The sequence below is a fragment of the Aythya marila genome (assembly GCF_965140915.1).
Source record: "Aythya marila genome assembly, chromosome: 11".
NCBI classification, from domain to species: domain Eukaryota; kingdom Metazoa; phylum Chordata; class Aves; order Anseriformes; family Anatidae; genus Aythya; species Aythya marila.
The window spans coordinates 11,657,554-11,679,904 of record NC_139052.1 but is presented as its reverse complement, the minus strand read 5'-3'; the positions used below and the strand labels follow the sequence as shown (position 1 = coordinate 11,679,904).

Here is a 22,351-nt window from a genome sequence, read left to right as displayed (position 1 = left end):
TCTAGATGCAGGACAGATAATTTCCAGTTCAATTAGCTTGAGTTAAGGTCCACATTTTTTTACTGACTTTGATTGTACCATTCACAATGGTCAGACTTTTCACTCATACTTTTTCACTCAGTAGAAAAGACTGTGTATACCTTATTTCACTGTGTGAAATTAACGCAGTGACTTTGATGGAGCAAGGATATTATTCAGTGAGGACTGCAAAAAGGTTCTTGTGGAGAAAAAGAAAAGGCAAAGAAGTATTTCTACCCTAGGTTCATAGTTACCATTGTCTGAAATACTATCTCCTGTGTGTTAGGTTCTTCCTTCTTTCTTTCAGCTGCTGCTCATGGGATTCTAATTTTGAGGTATAAAGTTAGGGGAGAGGGATTTTAGAACAAGTTCTCCTGGGAGGGCCACACTGATCTCTGTCTGGCTGAGAAAGACTTGTGCAGATGGAAAGTGGCAAGAAACTGGAGAATACTTGACCTGTAGTGCCACAGCAATGTATCTCATGCTTATTTCCTGAGTGTGACATAACAAACTTCAAAGGGATTTACAGTACCTTTACCTCTGACTTCAGGTCAAGGATTCTAACTTTGTTGTGTTAACTCCTATGGCACAGAAGTGGAAATGATTCTGAGAATACTGCTTTAATTTGGGAGCCAGAAAATTTTCCCAGACAAGAACAGAGTTCAATTTACTAAAAAAAAATCTTTGTGTGATTCTGAGTGGCAGAATCTGGCCTTCTGTATTTAACTTAAGTTGAACTCTGGACAACACAAAAGCAGCTGGGCTGTAAATCTGAGAAGATAAAGAGAGAATCTTGAACTTTGATTCTACTCCTTCTTCTGTTGCAACATTTTTTTTTTCTTTTGCTATGCCTACAGAGGAATGGAAATAACATTTTTGAAAAGGAGGAGGCAGTCATGCTTCTGTGGCATTGAAATGATTCCAGATCTTGTCTGTTTTTCATAGATGTTCTTGGGAAGACCAGTTAAACCTCTGGCAAATAAGGGACTGCAAATATCCTGTGAAGTTCTATTCCCACTTGGCATATGGTATCTGTGAGTCAGCCTCTGGAGAGCACACTAATAAGCTGCAGCTCCAGGTTAAGGGATTTACTACAATTTTAATGAGCTGTCAGAAGCTTGTTTACAATCACAAATGTCTCAGCCGAGTGCCCATCACTAGCACTATCCTTAGGCAGGCCAATTCAGGGTAGGAATTTCTATCTAAAAATGCAACTCAGAAATACGTACTGCCACTCCACTGCGTACACATGCAAGCACTGTTTTAATTCCCCTTCTCACACTCCAGTCTGCCCTCTGGGTGTGTGAGAACAAACGCTGCTCTGATTTATTCTGCTTGTCAGAGGCTCTAATACACCACTGGGCATTATGGTACAAGGAACTTCAACAACTAATCTGTTTCAACACTCTTCTCCAATGCAGTCTCTTTAAGCCTCAGGGCATCTCGTCTAGTGGGTAATACAGCTTTGGAAGTACCAAAAATATTTTATGGCCTATATTGTCCTGGGAGTCTTTTGCAAAAAGGCATAAGAAATGATGATTGATTAAATCTGTATGTGTGGGGACCATCACAAAAAGAGTGTCATTAGCTCATCTATGTGAGAAAAATTAACTATACCAGGAATTTTTGTTTTAAAAGGAGGCTCTCTTATTCTCATCAAGTATAGCTCAATTCCTGTAATACTAGTATCCATTCTTCCACATATACTACACAACAGATCCTAGAACTTGTGTAAAGCAACCCAGTTCTTTGACCTCAGAGCTGCCACATGGGTTAGCACTAAGTAGACATATGGGTCTTGGCATCTTTTCTGAGAGGTCTTGCTTTAATCCCACCTATACTTTCCACCTGTGCTGTTTCTTAGAAATGTGGACTCACCTTTACTCTTTCTTTAGACAAGAAATAAGCAGTGGCATGTAGCACGTCTGCCGAATGAGTAGAATTATGATAGGAGTTGGAGGAATGGTAGTTAGCTTCAATAACTTGTAACCACGACCTCAGAGTTGATTCTGAGCAGTTTAGGAATTCACAGATTCCAAAGCGAGCAAATATTTTGAGACCTAGATAAACCAAGGGCCTGTGAAGAAAAACAAACACAAAGTTTTAAAACAAATGAGGTTGAAAGCACATTACATAATGTGAATAGTATGAATCTATACTTTTTTTTTTTTTTAAACTAAAGATGTGTCAGGTCTGTATACAGACTTGCTTGTTTCAGAATTGTAATCCAGATCTGTAGAAATCCAGATCTGTAGAAATCTTCCTATCATGTGCCAACTCTCAGAATATGCCAGTTCCTCACACTATCAGGAATATTAAGCAGGCTCTATATTTATACTGTATTCCATGTAGCAGCACTTTGGGGCTTGGGGAAACTATGCTGGGTAAATGTAGACTGCAGCTAAAATGAGATAAATTAGTATGTACTGAACACAGAACATTAGAGGAGGGAGGTAATCTTACTACTGCCAGTTTCCTAAACCAGCTTGTTTACAGTTAGATTAAGTATATCTATACTATATATTGCTGCAATCAGTATTCTTTCTGCTCTTCAGAGCTGCTCCATTTCTTTCACACACCCCACTTGAAGGTTTCCATTGCTCATTGATTTTGTATGCAATAGAGGATGAGATATGGAAGCATTCTGGAAGTAAATGAAAACAGGTGCTGGCTGGGATTTCACTAAAGTGAGATCTCCCTGACTGCTAGATCGTTAATACCACATGTACCACTGCCAAAGATCTCTCCAGGTTTCTGTGTCAGGGAGCCGCAATGTCTACTGTAGTAGGCTTAGATTTAATGAATTATCTTGGCTTACTACCATAAGTCTGCTTAGGCTTGAAGACAGTATTAATAACATATTCATGGTTGTGATTCATTGAAGATCACCTTAATTCCCTTAATAAATGAATTGCCTTTATTTAACAGCAGCAGGAGGCAATCCTAATTATAATACCTTTAGGCAACAAAACACCTCCTTCGTCCTCCTGTGGCCTCTTCAAGTCAATAAGAAAAGATAAGCCTGTCTGGTCATCTCATACATGTTACCTGGGATATTTAATTCTTTTAGTTACTGCAATGTGCGTATTAAAAATTGTAAATCACACTGACTACATTAACTTTATTTTTCAATTACGGTATCCATAATACTTCACCAGAAATAAAAACATGGAAAAAAGAACCTAAAATAACGGTGCAAATTTCTTTACTTACAAAGAAATTTAAAGTTGGATCACTTTAAGGAAAAAAAAAATCTGAATGTTTTCCATCTTTTTGAATCAAAAAACATTGCCTAAAATTAAAATGTGTATGTATTAATTAAATACCTTAGTATCTTGCTTAGACACTGTTTTTAAATATCTTTCAAAGCTCTCATGGATCTGGGATTTTGATGGGGGCTTAAAATAGTCAATTTCATTGCAGAATCTAGCCTTCAAATTACAATCTCACAGAAGCTTTAAGCTAAGAGAAACCGCGACACATGAAACTAGACCCTGAGGAGAATTTTTGATAGGCATCAGGAAATAAAACCAATGATTAAAACAAAAAGATTGATTTACAATCATAGTGGGAGCATTTGCTAATGAAGTACAGACTATCAAAACTTTTGGAAATGCTTGTGATGGAAATTGGTATGCTTTACTTTTTATCAGTAAATATTCTTCAGTTAACCTTATACATAAAATGTAGCCTGCTAAATTGATAGAATAAAGAAATTCTTTTGATCCCAGAAATGAGAATTCTGCTGAAAAGCTGTATTTGAACTGTCCAGGAACAAAAAAATACCCAATTACATAAAGACAACATAAATCATGATCTATAACAACTGATCAAATTAGGACTAGTGTGTTGACTTTGTGTGTAGCTGCACATAATTTGAATTTGAATCCCCACAAGATAACAATTTGATTGATAGAACTTTTCTATTTTCAAAAACAGAAAAGGAAGGCTTGTAAAATGATGTTGCTTTGTTATTATACCATATCAAAGATACATAATTTTCACTTACATCAACTGGGAATCTGCAGGAAAGAACATATGATGAAACAAAAATATATAATCGGTTCATACACAATGAGAAAAATTCAAACATTTGACTTTGAAAATATAAGTAATTCCATTTGAAAAGCAAAGGTAGAGAAATTGAAGAGCTGATTACAGGATGACATTTAAGTCAATTTTCAGCAACTTGAATTTATGAGCCCTTGAGTTTACTGACCTTTTATGGGTGGCAGCCTCAAGTTCAAAAATATCAAAATCCCAGTGTTCTTCATTTTCCATTGCCTGTGTTATCCGTGGGGGTATGTCATTGAGGGAGATTGGAGAGATCAAACTGCCAGCGACCTGATGAGTTTCTGTTGAAGAATATATTTGCAGATCACTATTAATAACCTCAAGATACACTACTATTCCTTACATACTTTCTTTTCCGTACAAATGCCTAGCAGGTCTCATTTCTGTATAGCTCAGTAATGTGCAGAAAAATGTTTATAAATAAAGTAAAAACAATGTTCATAAAAAGAACAACTGATCACTCTGCATATTTCTTAAAATTTTTAATATGCTAACGTCTAATGAAGTGCCAAATTAAGACTTACGTTTTGCTGACAGTATGTATTCATTCCCTGATAATCTTCGCAAACCATCCTGTTCAATGAAAGTTGAGAATTAAATGCAGGGTATTGTAAAAGAGGTCTATACAATGATGACAACAAATAGCACAATAACATTAGAGAACCCTGATTACAACATATCATAGTCATCAAAGCTGCCTCTGCTATATCTGTGTGCCCTGTTAACATTTGCTTGTTTTACATACAGCTCATTATGGATGAGAAACTGCAAGAGGTGGGATACAATATGAACTTTGATAGGTGCAAACTTGAGTACCTCAGGTGTAGATAGAAGTCTGGAATTACAGCTTCACATCCACTCTTGTTTGGACAACACAGACACCAGGTCTGGGTGTATGCCACAAACCAGACACCATATGTCTGTATACTTCCCTTCAACAAGCAAAGGTGGGTGGTGGGAGGGCACAGATGGAGACATGGTTCTGCTCTCCTCCCCTGGTATTGACAGATCAAGTCACCTCAGCAGCATAAGAATCTTGTGATTTGTTGCTGGGATTACAGAGCAACAAATTACTCTGGGCTTCCCTTCTATCAAAGAACGTGTGCTTGTGTATTCTCCAGCTCAGTGCCTCCTAGGTGTAATTCTGGCATGATGCCTAATGTGAAAACTCAGCCAAAGGATTAAAACTAACTGAATGATCCATTTAATATTTACCTTTCTGCTCATAATTCTAAATGCTGTGGCCCAAATTCTGCCTCCTCTTTTGATGTATACAGACTGTTAGTTACCACACATCAATGTTTACATCAATGTCATGATGTAAAAAAAATGGTTATAAAAAAAATCAGTCTTTCTGAATGTACCTCCCTATGCTATGTACCCAAAGCATAGCTGAGGTAAATGTGGATGCTGTATCTGAACATGCAATTCCTGCACGTACAGGAACTGTTACAACTCATTTTTATTTTTCAAATTTGGAAGCAAATTAGTCTGAAGTTCTGCGATATAAAGGAAGGGGAGTACTACCACTCTAATTGGCTCAGTGACTCTTCAATAGCACTGCTATGAAACAAGGATTTGGTACACCAGATGCTGTGAATCCTTTAGAATCAAAGATTATTTTTTTAGGAGTTGAAATAGTAGGTGTAATTGTATCTGGAAAATCCATCTTTGAACTCCAAATGCCCTTCCCATCATGAATTCTGTGTAAGAGTTCAAATCCAATAACCTACTGCTTGTTCCCTACAACTCAGATATAGCTTCTGAACATGACATGGAATAATAAGATTCTGGTCCCCTTTGCTGGAAAAAATATTTCTCCCAGATCATTTTAAAACTCAGCATACACCATATACCCTGAAATGGGTTTTCTCAGCTTTTCTATTGCTCCATAAAATAGCCTTTGTTTTATATTCAGGAAGGATTTTGTATTTTGTAATTTTGTTACCTGCATGTTCTGGGACCATAGACTGAATTACAAGCAGAATACAAATGTATGTAAAGAACACACCATCTACAAAAAGGAGTACCCAGCTAAGTTTATGGACTGCATCGTCAACAGGAGAAAAGATTCACTTTGAGACTCTAATGCATTGCCATTCCAACAATATTTTTATGGTTAATGTAAAGATATATTTTGTTTCCTGTGCTAGTAAATTCAACCCTGTAGGAAACATTCTGATCCTCTGGAATTCTTGAAGTCTCACATATGTTTCTCCTGATTAGACATTTGCTGTGTTATTGTACAAGGCAACAATATATTTAAACTCTTTCAAGACTTTAATGGATACTGCAAAGTTGTCTTGAGCATGAAATTGTAATAGCCCAGAGACATCTCTGAAAAGCTCACATTTTGTGAGCCTTTTGCACCCAACACACTGTCTTCTTTTTTTTCCTGAGGTAGCCTTTTATATGCAATCTACAGACTAATGGGAACACATATCCTGGAGGCACAGGTAACATTCAACCAAGTTCATCTAGTTATCATCAGGAGGGCCACACTCCAGACTCTGAAGGTTTGAGTTCAATTCTTTGCTTTGCTTCATGCCCTTTGTTCAATTTTGGGTACAACGCTTCTTTTTCTAATATCCCTGTTCCTTTTTAGATAACGTAGTAATATATGCTGCCTCCTCCAGTCCTTTTTTTTTGCCTTATTTATTTAAATTATGAGTTCTGTGGAGCATCATTTTGTTTTCATGTGAACGTTCATGTTCTTAGCTCAAAGCACTGATCTTTCTGAGTCTCTAAATATTCGAATATAATCTAAGAAATAGCAACTCAAAAGTATTTTCCATTCTTCTGTAAACCCATACTTCTTATTTATATACTTTTTATACAGTCCATTCTAATCCTAATTAATAAATATACATGTCTAGCTGTCTTTCCTTCTTCCTCTCCCATCTATGTATTTCTAAAACAATACACATTGGAAAAAAGTGTTTTACTTCCCACTTCTAGTGAAACTTATGCTTGAAAGGGACTGGTCAATTTTATTCTAGAGCTACATTAATAAAAGGGGTGGGGAGAAAACACAAAAAGAAGTGAGCAGTTTTTCATGAAAATTTGGCATTTTTAGGCAAAGCATCTGCCAGATAATAACGATCAGGTAACCAGGAACATCAGGCAGCAGAACATCAATAGCCGTTTGTAGCAGTATATACTTACTGTCATCAACCCTCCAACGAGGTCGCTTGTATGTGGATCCTCATCTTTTGTTCCCAGTTGTGGAGAGTACAATTCAGTGGTTCTTAATATCTCCAAAACTCGGTCTAAAGCTTCTGCAACTGGCATTGGACTGCTTTCTTGTGCAGCATTGATGATGTTTATTACCTAGTTTAACATCAGACATGATTTGAATTTAAAAGTAATTTAAGAAAGAACCAACACTCTCATCAATTATTACGAAAAACTCACAGCAATTAAATCAGATCTAAAACTTTAATCCACATGTGGGGAATAAAAGTGAAAGGGATGTTAACAAAACACTGACATTTACGATTACCTTTAGGAACAAGATAACAGCCTTAAAGACAACAGCCTTATTAATACTTTCCTGTTCAAGGCACAGCCCCCAAATGACTCTGAATGGATTCAGTGTAACCTTCTTCCATTTGCCTCTGCCACTTTATAGAAGAGGTGATTTTTGACAAATCCTTGAATGGTTTCAGAAGGCAGTTTATAATGCGTAAGTAAGAAGGAGGAACTCCAGTCTCCTCCTCCACAAAGGCAAGAATCCTTCAAAAGGATCATGCTGTGGCTGGCCACAGGGAGGGCACTCTGCTACACAGCCTTGGGAGGACTCAGTTCAAAGCATCTGTTTCTTGGAGCTCCATCAGTGGTCTGGTAGAAGGGGGGAAGAAGTTGCACTGGAGACCAACACTGCCTTGCTCCTCAGTCTAGATGCTTTGTTGGAGCCTTGGGCCATGGTATTCCAGTACAGCACAACTGCCAGTAGCCAGCAACAGTTGCACATTACCTTGGTAATAGGTGCTTCAATAGTCATGGAATGTATCCTGGCCATAGAAGAGTGCCTCCTTTGTGAGCTGCCTGCATGGGAAACAAAGCAGAATTAGTATCCTGAATCCAGTGACATGGCAGGACAGGAGGTTTCAGCCAAGAAATCTAGATTCGTTTTCTAAACTGCTTACCCTGCTGTGCCCTTCACAAGTGATCTACTGTAGAATGCATACACATGCTTGTTATGCTCGGGACACACAGGTGCAAAAAGATGCCTGCTGAACCATTGCTATCCAGATTAGAGATAAGTAGCTGTAACAGCCTGGCAAAATCATTGCTTTGTTTTTGTATTTGAACTGATTAAAATATTTAAGGAAATACTGAGTTAAAAGACTATACAGATGTGTGTGTGCGTAAACTGGCAGGCACATGTAGGTAACAATTGCATTTAGGTTATTATAAGATACAAATACTTTTTCTGACTGGTTCAACATGACAAGTCATAATGAGTCAGCTACCATGCTGAGGTAAATCAGTGAAGCTCTTATGAAGTGAAGAAAGCTATGCCAAATTAAAATAGCAGAAGTCCTGGCCCCTCATTTATTAAAAATTAAAAAAAAAAAGAAAAGAAAAAGAAAAAGTTTTATTTCAGTTAGCAATTCTGATTTTGTAGAGAAAAGGCCCAAAAGGGAATTTTCTATATAATTATGTTGTGTTCCTATAAAATACAGACAGATCTCTGTTACTTCGTACTGAACACCTATTTAGAAAAAGAATCAATGCTATTCTTGTCATACTGGGGCATGATAGTATACTCATTGCCACAGACCTCCTCCCATGTTTCACTAGTGCATGCTCCCTAGACTGTAATGATCCGTGCTTTAGCAGAGCCATGCAAGTATCAGGAAAAGTTTTCAATATGTGATTCATCTATCAAGGTCGGGGTGCTATGATGAAATACAGTACAAAACAGTGACAAGAAAACAAAACTCATAAGAAAATTTACATCATATATTTATCGAGAGAAGAGGTAAGAAATGCAGTAATTTGTTAGGTTTAGAGTCTGCGATTTGTAGTTGAAAGTACTGCTATTGAATCTCCTAAGGTCTTCCATGCAGGATGATAGATGATAGCCTTCCATTCTTCAGTGGTTCAAGAAAATGGGGCTGTTGTTCACAGGCGAATGCCTTGCTGTTTTTTTAGTATATGTATATACACATATATACTTATCTGTATTTGTATGTGTATGCGTGCATGCACATAAAAAATTGAATATATGTAGAAATAAAAAAAATCTGCTTGTTTAACATACCATCACTCCCTCTTGATGTTGTAGATCTGACATCTAGTGATCCTTTCCTCCTGTCTTTGTGTCTGGAAGTCTGAATATCTGTTGAGAAAATTATATGAGGACATAAGCTCTGCCTAAGATGTATGATAAAGGAACCGAAACTCAGAGAAAGCCTCACAGCAGCTGAGTGATATTTAGCAGAATGCTCCAACAGATGAGGGACAATGAAAACTCATTTTTAAACTCTTGCCCAATTACATTGTCATTGTCCCAGTCATGCATTCTGACAAAACATGACAATATGTTTTTGCAGAATGGATCTACCAGAGGGAAAAGTTCCTCTCTTGACACAATGTAAATGTACTTGTGAATACAACTTATGCAACACACCCGACGAGTTCACTCAAGTGATAACTGCCAAAAGAATCGTTGTCCCAAAGTACAATACACACTAGTAAACTAGGCAATGCATTCCAGATCCCTGACAGACTCCAACAGATACAACCTGTCCTACCAAACACTACAATTAAGAAGTACTCATGGCACAGATGCCAAAGATGTCTTAACTGCAGTGTTGATACGTGGGATGAGGGTGAACAGTAGTGGTGGTGATACTCATTTCCTTCCCCATGGAAATACTCCACAGGACAGTTAAAAGCAATGCAAGCAGACATGCAGCAAGCTATAGACCAGCTGTAGCAACATGCTGACTAGACAGCAACCTCGGTATCTTTAATTTTGCCACAGAGATCCACTACCCACAACTGAAACATGACACCAAATCCAGCAATACCACAACACCAACCCGGCCCCTCTTGTATTTTTGAGTTGCTTTATATCATTTCTGGGTTTATAGCATTTTGGGTTTGTTTTATAGCATTTCTAAGACAAATGTGGCAGGTAGAGAGAGTTTCTATTTATTTTGCTGCCTTTTGAGATGGATTCCCAGTTTATTGCTAGCTAAATAGTACTGTTCAGACTGTCCTTAGCTAAATAGTACTGCCCAGACTTGGACTACCCTGTGCAGCTGTGGTTTTCAGTCATATACTAGCAACTGGCTTCTTTCTTTTCCCAGGTACATTTTCCACTTATTATGACAGAAGAGATGTGTCATACCTGTCTGAGATTCAGCCTGAACACGTTCACATGTCTTCTCCGCCTAAAAATCAGTATGAGAAATCCAGTTAGTCAGAACTTTTCCATTATTTTGTAGTATTTAGGGCTCAAACTAAAGCAAGCGTATCACCATTTTCACTTACCTTATTGTTGTCATTGCACAGTCTACTAATTGACACATAGTGTCTAATCTTTCTGCAGGCAAAAAACAGCGTGTTAATTCCCATCCAAACCTCAGCTCTAATTCAGTGCTGATACACAAAATGGGCAATAGCAACAAATTAATGTAAGACAAATCCTGTTCTGGCAGGAAGGCTAGGTAGGGAATGGAAAAAAGACCAAAACAGTTCTGCTGCAGGTGACAGGGAATACAAAATGGAAACATCCTTTGCAAAGATTGTTCCTTCCTCTTTCTCCATGCCCCCCCTACCTTCTTTTGGGCAACTGTAGGATGCTTCAGGTATGATATAACTGAAAAAATATGCAACACTGCAGTCCAACAACTGAAGCTTTCTATAGGATTTAGGGACAGGGCAATCAATCTGAAAACTAAATCTTTGATTAGCAGGAAACTTTCTAAGCCAGTTTCAAATGAGCTTAGATTTCTCCTTAAGTAACAATGTACACAGAATATATTAGTTTTACAAGTTTGGCATAATAAGCTGGAAATATCTTCATGCTATTGATGTAGACTAGAGAACATGAATTACTTCCAAGGGATGAAATCAACCTAAAACACTTTTTTTTTTTTTTTTTTTTCTTTTAAAGGAAGTAACTGCATGAAGAAGCTGCATTTGGCCTCTCCTTCACATTGACACAACTTCCTAAAGAAGTGTCTCAGCCAAGTCTGGAGATAATGCACAGTGCTTTTAATTAATGTCTGTGTTGCCTTAAAGGGATTTTTATACTGCTACTGCATGTGATTTGATACACTTTCTTTTCCAATATCATACAGATGTACTCATCACAAACGTACCAACAACTAACATATACCTGCATGCTCCAAAATGCTTTACCTGGGGACCAAGACATGCTTGAATTTGGACCAGGATCAAAGCACCCAGTAACCTCATCACAGAAAGACACCTGACAACGGCCATGAGTACGTGAGGGACATGCTACAGGTGAACAGTAGAACAGGATGTAGGTTCTGGTGCTCCCCACACAATACACAGAAAGAGTCACAAGTGAGCACATCTGGATCTCTGGCTCCTTTCTAGGGAGAATTGGGAGAATTTCACATTTCTTGTACACAACATGGAAAGGTGATTTTAACCCAAGGAATTAAATACAGAGGTCTGACGCTCCCTTCTTTGCATAAGTTTCCTTTATACTGGGATAGATAATCCAACGCCTGCTGACAGTAGCTGAATTCTGAACTGAACCTTGATTCACACCTAAATTATGGCTTTAGCATTCATACTTACCCTCCCTGTCCGACAACAGGTAATATCTTCACATTTTGCTGTATGCTATCTCCGTTTTTCTTTTTCGCATAGTACATTCCTTGCCATTCCTGAAAAAGGAATTCAAGCAAAAGGAAGTTCAAGATGCAATCATCAAACCAAATATGTTCTTCTACATATTCTCCTTCATTTGGCAACTTGGAGAAGTGAGATAACACAGGAAGAGAAGCTATAGCTTCATACCTTTTTTCACTGAAAACTGTTTTAAAGTACAAAACCTAAGGGTTCACCCACAAAGGCAAAGAATATATCAGAGAAATATATCACAGAAGACTGACGGTCTAGCAGAGAAGTCACATCACTCGTTAACATGAGATATATCTATAACTTAGAGTGCTTTGGTATCCTAATGTGTTTACTTTCCACACTGTCTGTTCAGTCTCAAACCACATCAGAGATTTATCCTGTGGTGGTTTTTTTCTTTTTTTAAGCAAAAGAGAGCTTAGAACAGCTACTGGATTCTGCCTTCCACCTGCTGACCTCCCCTCTAAAAGCTCTTTGGTCTCAGGATAACACTGAAGTAGACAATTTTTGCAGTATCAGATTGTCACTGACAGTATCATTGTTTTGTTTTGTGTTTTTTTTTGGGGGGGGATAAAACTCATAAATGGAAAAAGAAAAAAAAAGTGGAAAGGAATTTTTCATTTTGCTGTAAGAAGTCATTTTTTTTCCTCTGGAAATGAGACATTTCTTTCTAGTGCAGAATGTACATTTTTCAAAATCCACATATTTTCTTTTAAACGAGGCTCAGAAAATGACCCTTCTCCCTTGTTCAAGGCATGCTTTTAAGTGAAATATTGTTAAAACAATCACTTCTGTTATTTGAAGATTATAAAGCCAGAAGGCACCATCACGGTCCACCACCCAGCCCTAAATGAGCCACCGGCAGCAAAGCCCACACCGTGCTGTGAAGCAGCAGAGCTTCCATGCCCACATACAGGTGGAGCTGAAGGCAGCTCCAACAAACCCTTCTCCTCCTTACCTCTGTCATTCCCTTAAAATGCCCTCAAGACATCACACTGCTGCTTCTCAAACTGTGCTACAAATGCCACAGCAAAGATATGCAATCCAGCACTGACAGACCTCCCCAGGCCTCCCCTCACATGTGGTGCCCAGACAAGAATTGCCCCCTCACAGGGCTATTTAGGACATTTCAGGGAAAACAAGTTTGGGAAGCCTGGGTCTCCTCTGCTCATTTCTGGCAACAAACACAGCAACCTGAAACCTTCCAGCTGTGCCAGTCTCTTGTAACCTGGCCATTGACAAGGCTTACAGTCTTCCCTATGCATTTCCATCCCTTGAGTAGCTGCTGTTGTTGTGTGTTGTGTTTTTTTTTTAAAGCTGCAGATTTTGATCTGGGCATCTACTAAATACCAAATGATTAATAATTAATGAATCCCGTAATGCATATTCACTTAATGCAAACTGCCCATGCCAGTTGCTGTCCCTCAGTTGAGCTCAACAGGCTTTAGTTCAGATCTTACCAATGTATGTGAAAATACCTTAATGAGGCACCCAATACATACTTATTTACGCTGGACTGACAGATCTCACAATCGAGCAGGCCAGAGCCCAGGTACAGAGAGAGGAGTTTTGCATCTATGCTAATTGAGCCAACAAATAAAGACTCCTGCCTGCAGAGAGCTGCATGATGACAGGCTGTGCAGAAGAAAATATGAAAGGCTTTTCCAAGGAGCTGTCAGAGAAAAGCACTGTGAATAACAAATTAGGAAGCAGACATAATATCTTCTCCTGTGAGCTGCATGAGGAATACAAATGAAGATAAATCAAACATCACAAAATTCCACGCTCTCATAATTACAAGTATGCATATCAATAGATTCTTGACAACCAGGATGAGGCAGAGATGAACGATCGATCTCTAACCCAGGTAATAAAGCCAGAATATGCACAAAGGGGTGAAGTCATAAGGGACAGATTGGATAATTCTCGCACTGGAAGTGCATGCTTTTCAAAATAGGTTCGAGTTATTCACCAATGTGCTCTTCATAGTCAACAGATAGATTTTTCAACTTGTGAATGTCTAAAACCTGTGAAACTGTGGCAGGGAATGTGAGAGGGAAAAGGTCAGCAGAATTCCAAAAAATAGGAGGCCCAAGCCAAGCTCCTGCTGGTATGTAAAGTTCTCACAGGGTTGTTACTTAAACATATTTTAAGAACACCATATGCTCTCACAGAGCCTCTGTCAGCAATCCAACAGAGAGGAGCTGCTTCACAAGACGTGCTGTCAGTCAAGTCATTTTATGGCTATGGTACTGCCACACAAATACAGTCATCAGTCATTTCTGCACAGCCTGTCAGGCTAGGCTCAAATGCAAAGTAAAAACCATACATAGTAAGAAAACAACAGTTTCACCCTTTATACAGTACTCTAAAAATCAATGCTGTGATTTAAGACTTCACTCAGAAGGCCCTCATACACATCTATCCACCAAAATAATTCATTCATGCATAACAAGTAATTCCCTAATTCAGCTTTCCATTTCAGTTTGGGGTTTCTCACACTAGACAGCAATGTTCAGCAAGCTCCTTGTCGAAAACAGAACAAACTAAATTAAACACAAGGTGTCATAAAACCAATTGCACAGAGCATAACTCTGAGTTAGGAAGGAATTGCCACAGACCTTTTTCACAGAGCTTGACGACTCCCCCACTCCTCCTGTAAAGACAGCTATCTTGCACATCATTCCCAAGGAGTGAGAGGAATTGCATGCCATGTCTGATTTACTGACAGCTATCTACCTCACTTTAGAAAAAGTGAAACTGAGTTAAAGATCTTTGTGTCAAACTGCAGAGATCAGAGGAAGCGAGAACTCTAGTCAGAAACAGACCTGCACATTTCATCTTAATGGATGTATTCTGAATCATAAAAGGATGAAAAAGAACAACTTGTTTTTTAACTCAAGTATGGATATGTGAAAATGCCTTTCAATAACATTGGCTTCTTGCAAATTATAGCCACTTATAGTAACTAAAAATGAACTTCCACTTTTTCTTTTTCTTTTTTTTTTTTTTTTTTCTCACTAAGGGAAACAACATCCTGACCCACAAATCCCTATGTATTGTGCAATTAGCAATTTTTGTGCATAATGTCTCTCAGCTCTTGTTTGGATACACTGAACTTGCTCACAGCATGATGTTTGTCAGCACAAGAAGGGAAATGCTGCAAGAGTTCATCTTCCAAATTCCACGTAAAGACTAAATGTAGATTTTCTACAGCTTAGTTTTTCTAAAGATCAGCACATCTTACTTTCTATTATTTATGTTACAGTACCACGTTTACTCCAAAACGAGCAAAAAAAAGTTGAGAGGAGAATATCACAGGAGACAGCTGGCTTTATTAGTATGCTGTGACCTATGGTAACCAATATATAGTTTATTGTAACCAGAAGCAGACTTAAATTTAGGATATAAAGTAATCACAAGCCTGAAAACAACACACAGACCAAATCAGAGCAATCCAGACAAAATTTAGGCATTGCTGAAAATGCTGTAACACCTTGTCACAAATCATTTCAAACTAAAGCACCTTCAAAGGACTGCAGTATTTCGAAAGTTGTTCCGCCCAGTCAAGCTCTACTTCCAAGTACTTCCTGTAATAATTTCATTTGTAATACATTTTTCTATTAATATGTAGATGTGAGGCTACATAAATTGCATACTACAAAACGTTCCAAAGGGAAATACAAAAACATGCAAACAGAACATATCCACTTAAAACAGTTTAAGCTGTTCCAGACAGACAGGTTTTAATAAGTAGTATTTCATTAGCCATCACAGTTGGAAGTCCTAGAGTCAAGAGTGAAATATGTTGCAAGGAAAGAGATAGACCAGGGTTAGATTTCTATCATTCATAGAATGAAATATGTTTCCATTATTTAAGACATTTTTACCAGCACACTAAAATATTAAGAATTTAATCACTTTGTATCTTGAGAATTGATGTTGTGGTTTTAAAGCCTGACATATCTAATGTGTTTGAATTATAACTTAATAATATATACTCCCTCATTACATCAGTTTTGTATTACAAGCATTTACTGAAATAATTCTGGTCAGGCAAGACAGGTACAAAGTACCAAAATCCAAGCTACTGTCTATTGCTTGGATTTCTCCCAAAAGACCAATACACACAGAAATGAGTTACACATTCTTGTTGAGATGTACATGCAATCTGCATCCAGAGCACAGGTTTTGATAACGAATGCTTGCGTTAAGTACACAGTATGACTCATCACAACTTTGCATTGGTGCTTTTGCATCACTGCCTGGATACACAAGTGCCATGATTCATTTTAGCATCTCCCTGTGCTGTGTCAATAGCAAGGTGCTTCCCAGCACCCAGTCAGCATGACCCAATTAGTTATCCTGACTCAGGTCTGAGCGTGGACCATGATGCATCTACAAACATACCAGTTCCCCAATCTTTCTGTTACCTCCACGGTCTCTACAGAAGACATGTTCAATGACACCAGAAGCATTTAGAGCTCATTGTCAAAACAGATGAAAGCTCCTAGATGCTCCTCACACTGTCACAACAGTCCAAAGGGAACATTGTGGAGCTACCAGGCAAATGGCGAAGCCACTCTCTAGAGACCTCCCTTGAAGCCAGCTGCACTTTCTCATGTACTTTCTTGGTGCAACAAACATATCTAATGGAAATCCATTAGACAGCTCCCATGTACATAAGTAGATAAAATTTTTTAAAGTATTGGCAGTCGACACCACCTATCATTATCAAGTGATATTGAAAATGTCTTTTCTGATATTTTCACATTCTGAAGTTGCAGATCAGCTTCCACATTTCATGTTAAAAAACCTAGACATGATTCTTTTCTCATTTGCATCTTTCTGGATAACATGTGGTTTTAGCCCAATTTTCTTTGGTATGTCTACATCTTTTGCTATATACAGCATAAATTATAAACAAACACAGCAAGTCAATAATTTTCATAAAACATGTAGCTCTTCCAAACAATTAAAGAAAAAGAAGCCCTTATAAATGAGCATTTTTCACTTCCTTGTCTTGCTTGAGTAATCAAGCTGCAAATGCTATATTGGGCTATGAAGATGCAGGTTATGTCATGTGTCATCCCTGGACAACAGTAACTTTTACAAATAGCAAGCGAGAAGCAACACAATGTTATTACTCACCTTTCCTATCTTTATGCAGGAATTAATAGTATCTAGGAAATCAGCTTTTTTTTCATTTATAGGCACTTCTGTTAATTCCTTTCCTATTAATTCACCTATTTGATAGCCCATCACTGTTTCAAATGCAGGATTGACGTACTGTGAAATAAAAACAAACCAACATTCAACAGAATACTTAAAACACAATAGAATCCCTTTTTGTCTATTTGCTAAACTTAGGTGTCGCTTTCCTAGCCTGAAATAAATCTCGGTATGCATTGTTCCTGAAAGATATATCTAAATTATTTTTATTTGTGGAGAAAAACATGAATGTCCATACTAGAACAGTCATGCAGAGTGTGTGCATGTGAGCAGAGGGAAAATATGGAACCAGCTGAGTGTTACAGACCCATTGTTTTGACAGACAACATAAAACCCTGAAAAATTAGCTTTTTCTGTTCTCAAACCTAAAAAACTCAAACCTACCTCAGAGTTCCTAAAATTCACAAATTAGATGTTGGGATACCATAGAAACATTAAACTTATCCATTGACAAATTCTTTGCCTTCTTGTGTGCAAGAGCCAACCACCATCACTCCTCTGTCCAGGCAAAGCTCAGCCAAACTGACTGGAAGAAGTGCAGTCTGAGAAAGCAACTTTCTCTCTCAGTTGAATGCCGCATTTCACTGTAGCTTTCTGGCCCTTGTTCAATAAAACTAAGAACTGGTATCTATATAGCCCACACCTTCATGACTCTCACTAGCTGAGCTGCAGACACGGGTCCCGTAATAACAGGATCTGAACACCTCACAATGTTCAATGTTTTGATGTGACAGATATGGAAAGGGTGCTACTGGATGCCCTCTGCTCCTAGCATTTCTCCTCTAGCCTATTATGGAAGAAAGCCCTGCCTGCTGGAGCTCCAGGACTCTTGTACATGTCAGTTCTTTTATATTCTATTCTGTGACAAAATTTGGTCTGAAAAAGCATATTTCCAAACAACTTAAGGATATGTTCTGTTCTCTTTGTAAAAGGGATGTAGAAAACACATCCTGCAGTGAAATTGCCATTGTCGAGATTTGGGTCAAGAGGGTACAATTTATATGCACACTGTAACTCCCAGGGGCTTGGACTCAAGCTTTTTGCTACTAATAAAACCACTCCTCACAGCTGTCATAGTGGAACTAACTCCCTTATAAAGATGATGTTTCTCAGAACTGCAGACCTAAGCACAAACTCTTCCACTTTTAAGCAATGATTACATTCAAAAACAGTTGGCCCAAGAATCCTGACTCAACAAACAGCATCAGATCTATAAAAATAAATAAATAAATAAAACAAAACTTGTTTTCTACCTTTACTTAAGTAGTTAAACGATTTGGTCTGCTTTTCAAAAGCATCAGATTAACATACAATATTTTGGGGGAAAGAATGTATGCAAGTTAGCAGCTGCATTCATTCATGATATATAAAAAAAAAACTCTTATTTTTTCAGAAACAACCGTCCCTTAAAATTTACTTCATTTATGCAAGATATTTTAAATGGAGAAAATTGTATTCCACAGCTAAACTCACTCCAACCTGATTAGAACCATTAAGTTAGGTTGGATTCTTGCACCATAAAAAAGAATAAATAGAAACGTGAATGAAATGAAATACTGTCAGCCCGCGGAGCAATTTTCTGTACTTATAAAAATAACTGGAACAAACCTGTATTACATGGTCTTCACTTGTGATCTCAATGGCTTCTTGACTTTTCTCTAATGCTGTGAATAATGAATTACAAGCCCTAGAGACAAAAAAATGACATCTTATTAGCTTTAATCCTCATAATTCTTGCTGCATATGCTAATAAACTATTATAATTCCATACTAAATAAAGTTGTACTTTAAGGATTAACATATTTTCTTTAGCTAACTGACATTCTATAATTATCTACAGTTCAGTAAAATGAATGCTCTTGTAAGCATATGGCTGAACTGGAAATTTTTGTTGATGATGTTTTTGGTAAAATTACCTTAGTTTGAATTGTGCCCGCACCTCTCCAAATTCCAGCTGAATTAACTCATTGTAACAGGCCATTATATTGGAATTTTCTACATATCTCTGCAAATAAAATGTTAGAAATATTTCATTAGTCACATTTCTGTACTCAAGGGTATGAGGCTCTGTTTTCTTTTGCTTGATAGAGGATTAAAAAGGTGTAGAGATATGCCAAAAAATGAACATGTTGTAATGTAAGCAACTTTATAAGATTATTTTCTGGAACTAGTAAAATTTTTCAGGTTACTGCATTTTGAAAAGGTGACAGAACCTCACAGCAATGAGGTTCTGCCAAGCTGTTTATTCTGTGTAATTGTCAGCAGGATCAAAATATAAGATAATATACTTTTAATTAATTTATAAGATTTCATGTTATTTATTTAAAACAACAATCAAAAATAACATTGTGTCTCTGGTCAACAAAATTTAAGATTATTATGAGCTTCAAATTACTAATATTCCAAAATACTGTATAAATATAGGAAAGCAAAACTTCCCCAAAATGTACCTGCTACTGGATATGATTATTCATTTGGGGCCCCATACAGCAATGACCCTAGTACCTTTTCTCTGATGCTTTTTTGAAACTTCTTGTTTTTACCACGTAGAAGCCTGAGTGTTAAATCTTTGCTCATGATAAACTGACATAGACATTGATTTGGGGAATGGGAGAGTGGAGACTACCAAAGATAAGCCAGCACATCAATGCTAATAAACAAAACTTTGTGCTTTTCCATTAGACCAATCTCCAAGGCTCTGATCTATAAATAATTCAGAACCTGCGTTGGATTACTTCTGTGCCCACTGGAATGATTTTGTGCATACAAGTACAGTTGTTTTCAAGCTTTAGCACTTCCTGTATTAGGAAGTTTTTGCTACAAATAAGTAAATGGGTCCAGATGGACTGTGATGGGACAGGAAAAGATCCAGTGAGCATGCAACCAAAACACTCTGAATTACAGTGGTAAATCCTGCATATTTTTGTTCCATTGTCAGCATAATGCAATAAGGAATCCACTTAACTGACACACTAATAAGCACCTTTCCTGCTTAATTGGAATAGTTGCCAAGGAACAGATTCAATGTAATACTTTTCAGGTGCCTCCAAACAATAGATAATAGCACTTGACAGTGTCTGAAGCCTGTTTACAGATGTGAATTGGCATTTGATAGAAGAGATTTCCCACAGCACATTCTGTTGTTCACTGCAAGCTGCTCTTTGGTCCTGCTAGAGTAATTAGTCATTTTTGCCGATGTCATACATTAAAGCAGAGCATTGTATACTTGTTTTGAAATAAGTGTATACTGAAGAAATGTCTTGGTAACACTTCTGGTATTCCTAAGAATGTCCACCTACCTTGTCAGCGTTATTCTATCTCTACCAATGTACAGTAGTTCAGAATTGGAAAATATGTAAGAATGAGAAGCATGAATAAGATTTACAAGTTGGATTACTGACACAAACAGTCATTGACAGCCACACTTCAGCATAGTTTCTTCCATGACAGTTCTGGAATGTCAGAGCTATCTAGTGGATTATAAAATATACATACCCTTGTGAAGCCAGCAGAGATCAGGGGCAATATTGATGACTCTTCACGATCAGCATGCCTTTTAAAGAAGGATGATGAAGTCAGAGATCATTCTTGTAATCAATTGAAACCCCAATTTGACAAGGCATTGACATACCTGTACACTAAATGTCATATTAAAGGCTAGTACAGCTAGATTCTTTCATGTCATTACAAATATATTTTTTTTTTGTTTAGTACAAACTTATGTCTTTGGCACAGATAGGCCAACATGTTATTTTCCTATTTTTTCCTATTTGTAAGTAATGAGCTTCTTGCATCACAAAAAGTAATTTGCTAGACTGTTGGATTCTTTGTAGTTTATGCTGTCCCTAGTGAAAGATACACCTGAATGTTTACATGGCCAAAGTTTTAAGAAATCACTTGTTATTTGTATATACCAAATATTAGGTGGACAACTCAAGATGCCTGAATGAGGATAGATTTTCTACTGTTGATTACCCAACACCTGCTAGTAGGTTACTTCATGATGACATACTCCTAAAATGAGATACCTGAATCATTCTGGAAAACTTGGCTATAGTAACTGTTAAAAGATGCTCAAACATATGTGAATGTATGAATGGAATCTGGAAGGAAGGTCATTATGCTAAATTTCTGTAAATGAGCAGATGGAAGCTGGTCAAGTTTAGCAGATGGCACAATAGCTTTTATTTATGTTTAAAATTTTGGATCTTATGGCACCTCGTTTTTGTTTTCCATGCACTTGTTTCCTGTGCATGGTGCCTAGTGAATGATGCCTAGTGAAGCACAGAAAAATTATCTCCATTCCTCATGCCAGCTATCTGGTAACATTGCCTCCCAAAAGTACAGAGAAAGAGAGCAGGCATATTGCAGGGAGAAAGAAAAAAAAAAAAAAGACACAACACCAACAACTGAACTGCAGGAAACTGAAGGAAGATAATCCTCAGAGAGAAGCCCTTCCATATGCTATTGACTAGATGTCAGCCTTTTCACAAATATGCTTCTTGCAGAATGGAAGAAAACGTGTGAAAGTTCTCACTCTGTGAAATCCTAAATGGCAACTACAGACAGCATGTGTTTAGCACACAGGAACTTGAAACAATCAACTTGGTCGCAGTGAAAGGCAAACTTACTTCCGAAGTTTCCACTAGACAGGGATATCAGACACATCTGAAAAGTTTGAGAACTGAAGCTTATGAGATCTTGTCACTGCAGGGATCTATTATCTTGTCCCAACACACAATACAAAAATTTTCAAAAGACTAAATGAATTGCAGAGAAAAAAAAACTATTGAGCAACTCCCTAACTGTGAGTGAACAAGCCCACCTTCCAATCTAGCTTTCTAGCTTTTTTTAAAAGGATTTGCTGGCCCACAGAACCACAGGTGTCTTTCTCTCTGATGTACATGAAGAAGCTCTTGAGTTCCTTTGCTATTTCTCTCCTGCTCCTTTTCTTCTCTTTTCTTTTGTACTACTTTGATGACAGGCAATTCTGAATGCAGAAGCATCAGTTTTCATAGTCAAAAGGCTTTCTCATATAAAAACAATGATGATTATATTCACAATTGAGTCCCTTGAAATGTTTAACTAGGGTCTTTTGTTCCCTAGAAATGGTGGTGGAAAACAGCATTAACAGAAAATTTCAACACCTCAGAATTGGATTTTGGAATAAAAG

At 37.6% G+C, this 22,351-nt stretch overlaps 1 protein-coding gene across 10 annotated transcripts in view; it reads right to left on the bottom strand.

Moving 5' to 3' along the window:
• LOC309882202 (high affinity cAMP-specific and IBMX-insensitive 3',5'-cyclic phosphodiesterase 8A-like) overlaps positions 1–22,351 on the bottom strand; it is a 166,063-nt gene that overhangs the window by 21,157 nt on the left and 122,555 nt on the right. For 9 of the 10 annotated variants that reach the window (XM_082769038.1, XM_082769031.1, XM_082769032.1 and 6 more), the window contains 13 exons: positions 20,674–20,731; positions 19,095–19,183; positions 18,787–18,865; positions 17,098–17,235; positions 11,884–11,972; positions 10,600–10,651; positions 10,457–10,499; positions 9,362–9,439; positions 8,069–8,139; positions 7,258–7,422; positions 4,617–4,665; positions 4,238–4,373; positions 1,897–2,095 (listed from right to left, as the gene is read on the bottom strand). In XM_082769038.1, the coding sequence (XP_082625164.1) occupies positions 1,897–2,095; positions 4,238–4,373; positions 4,617–4,665; positions 7,258–7,422; positions 8,069–8,139; positions 9,362–9,439; positions 10,457–10,499; positions 10,600–10,651; positions 11,884–11,972; positions 17,098–17,235; positions 18,787–18,865; positions 19,095–19,183; positions 20,674–20,731 (1,246 nt within the window). The remainder of the gene's footprint in view (positions 1–1,896; positions 2,096–4,237; positions 4,374–4,616; positions 4,666–7,257; positions 7,423–8,068; positions 8,140–9,361; positions 9,440–10,456; positions 10,500–10,599; positions 10,652–11,883; positions 11,973–17,097; positions 17,236–18,786; positions 18,866–19,094; positions 19,184–20,673; positions 20,732–22,351) is intronic. The other variant, XM_082769034.1, reaches the window with a different exon arrangement.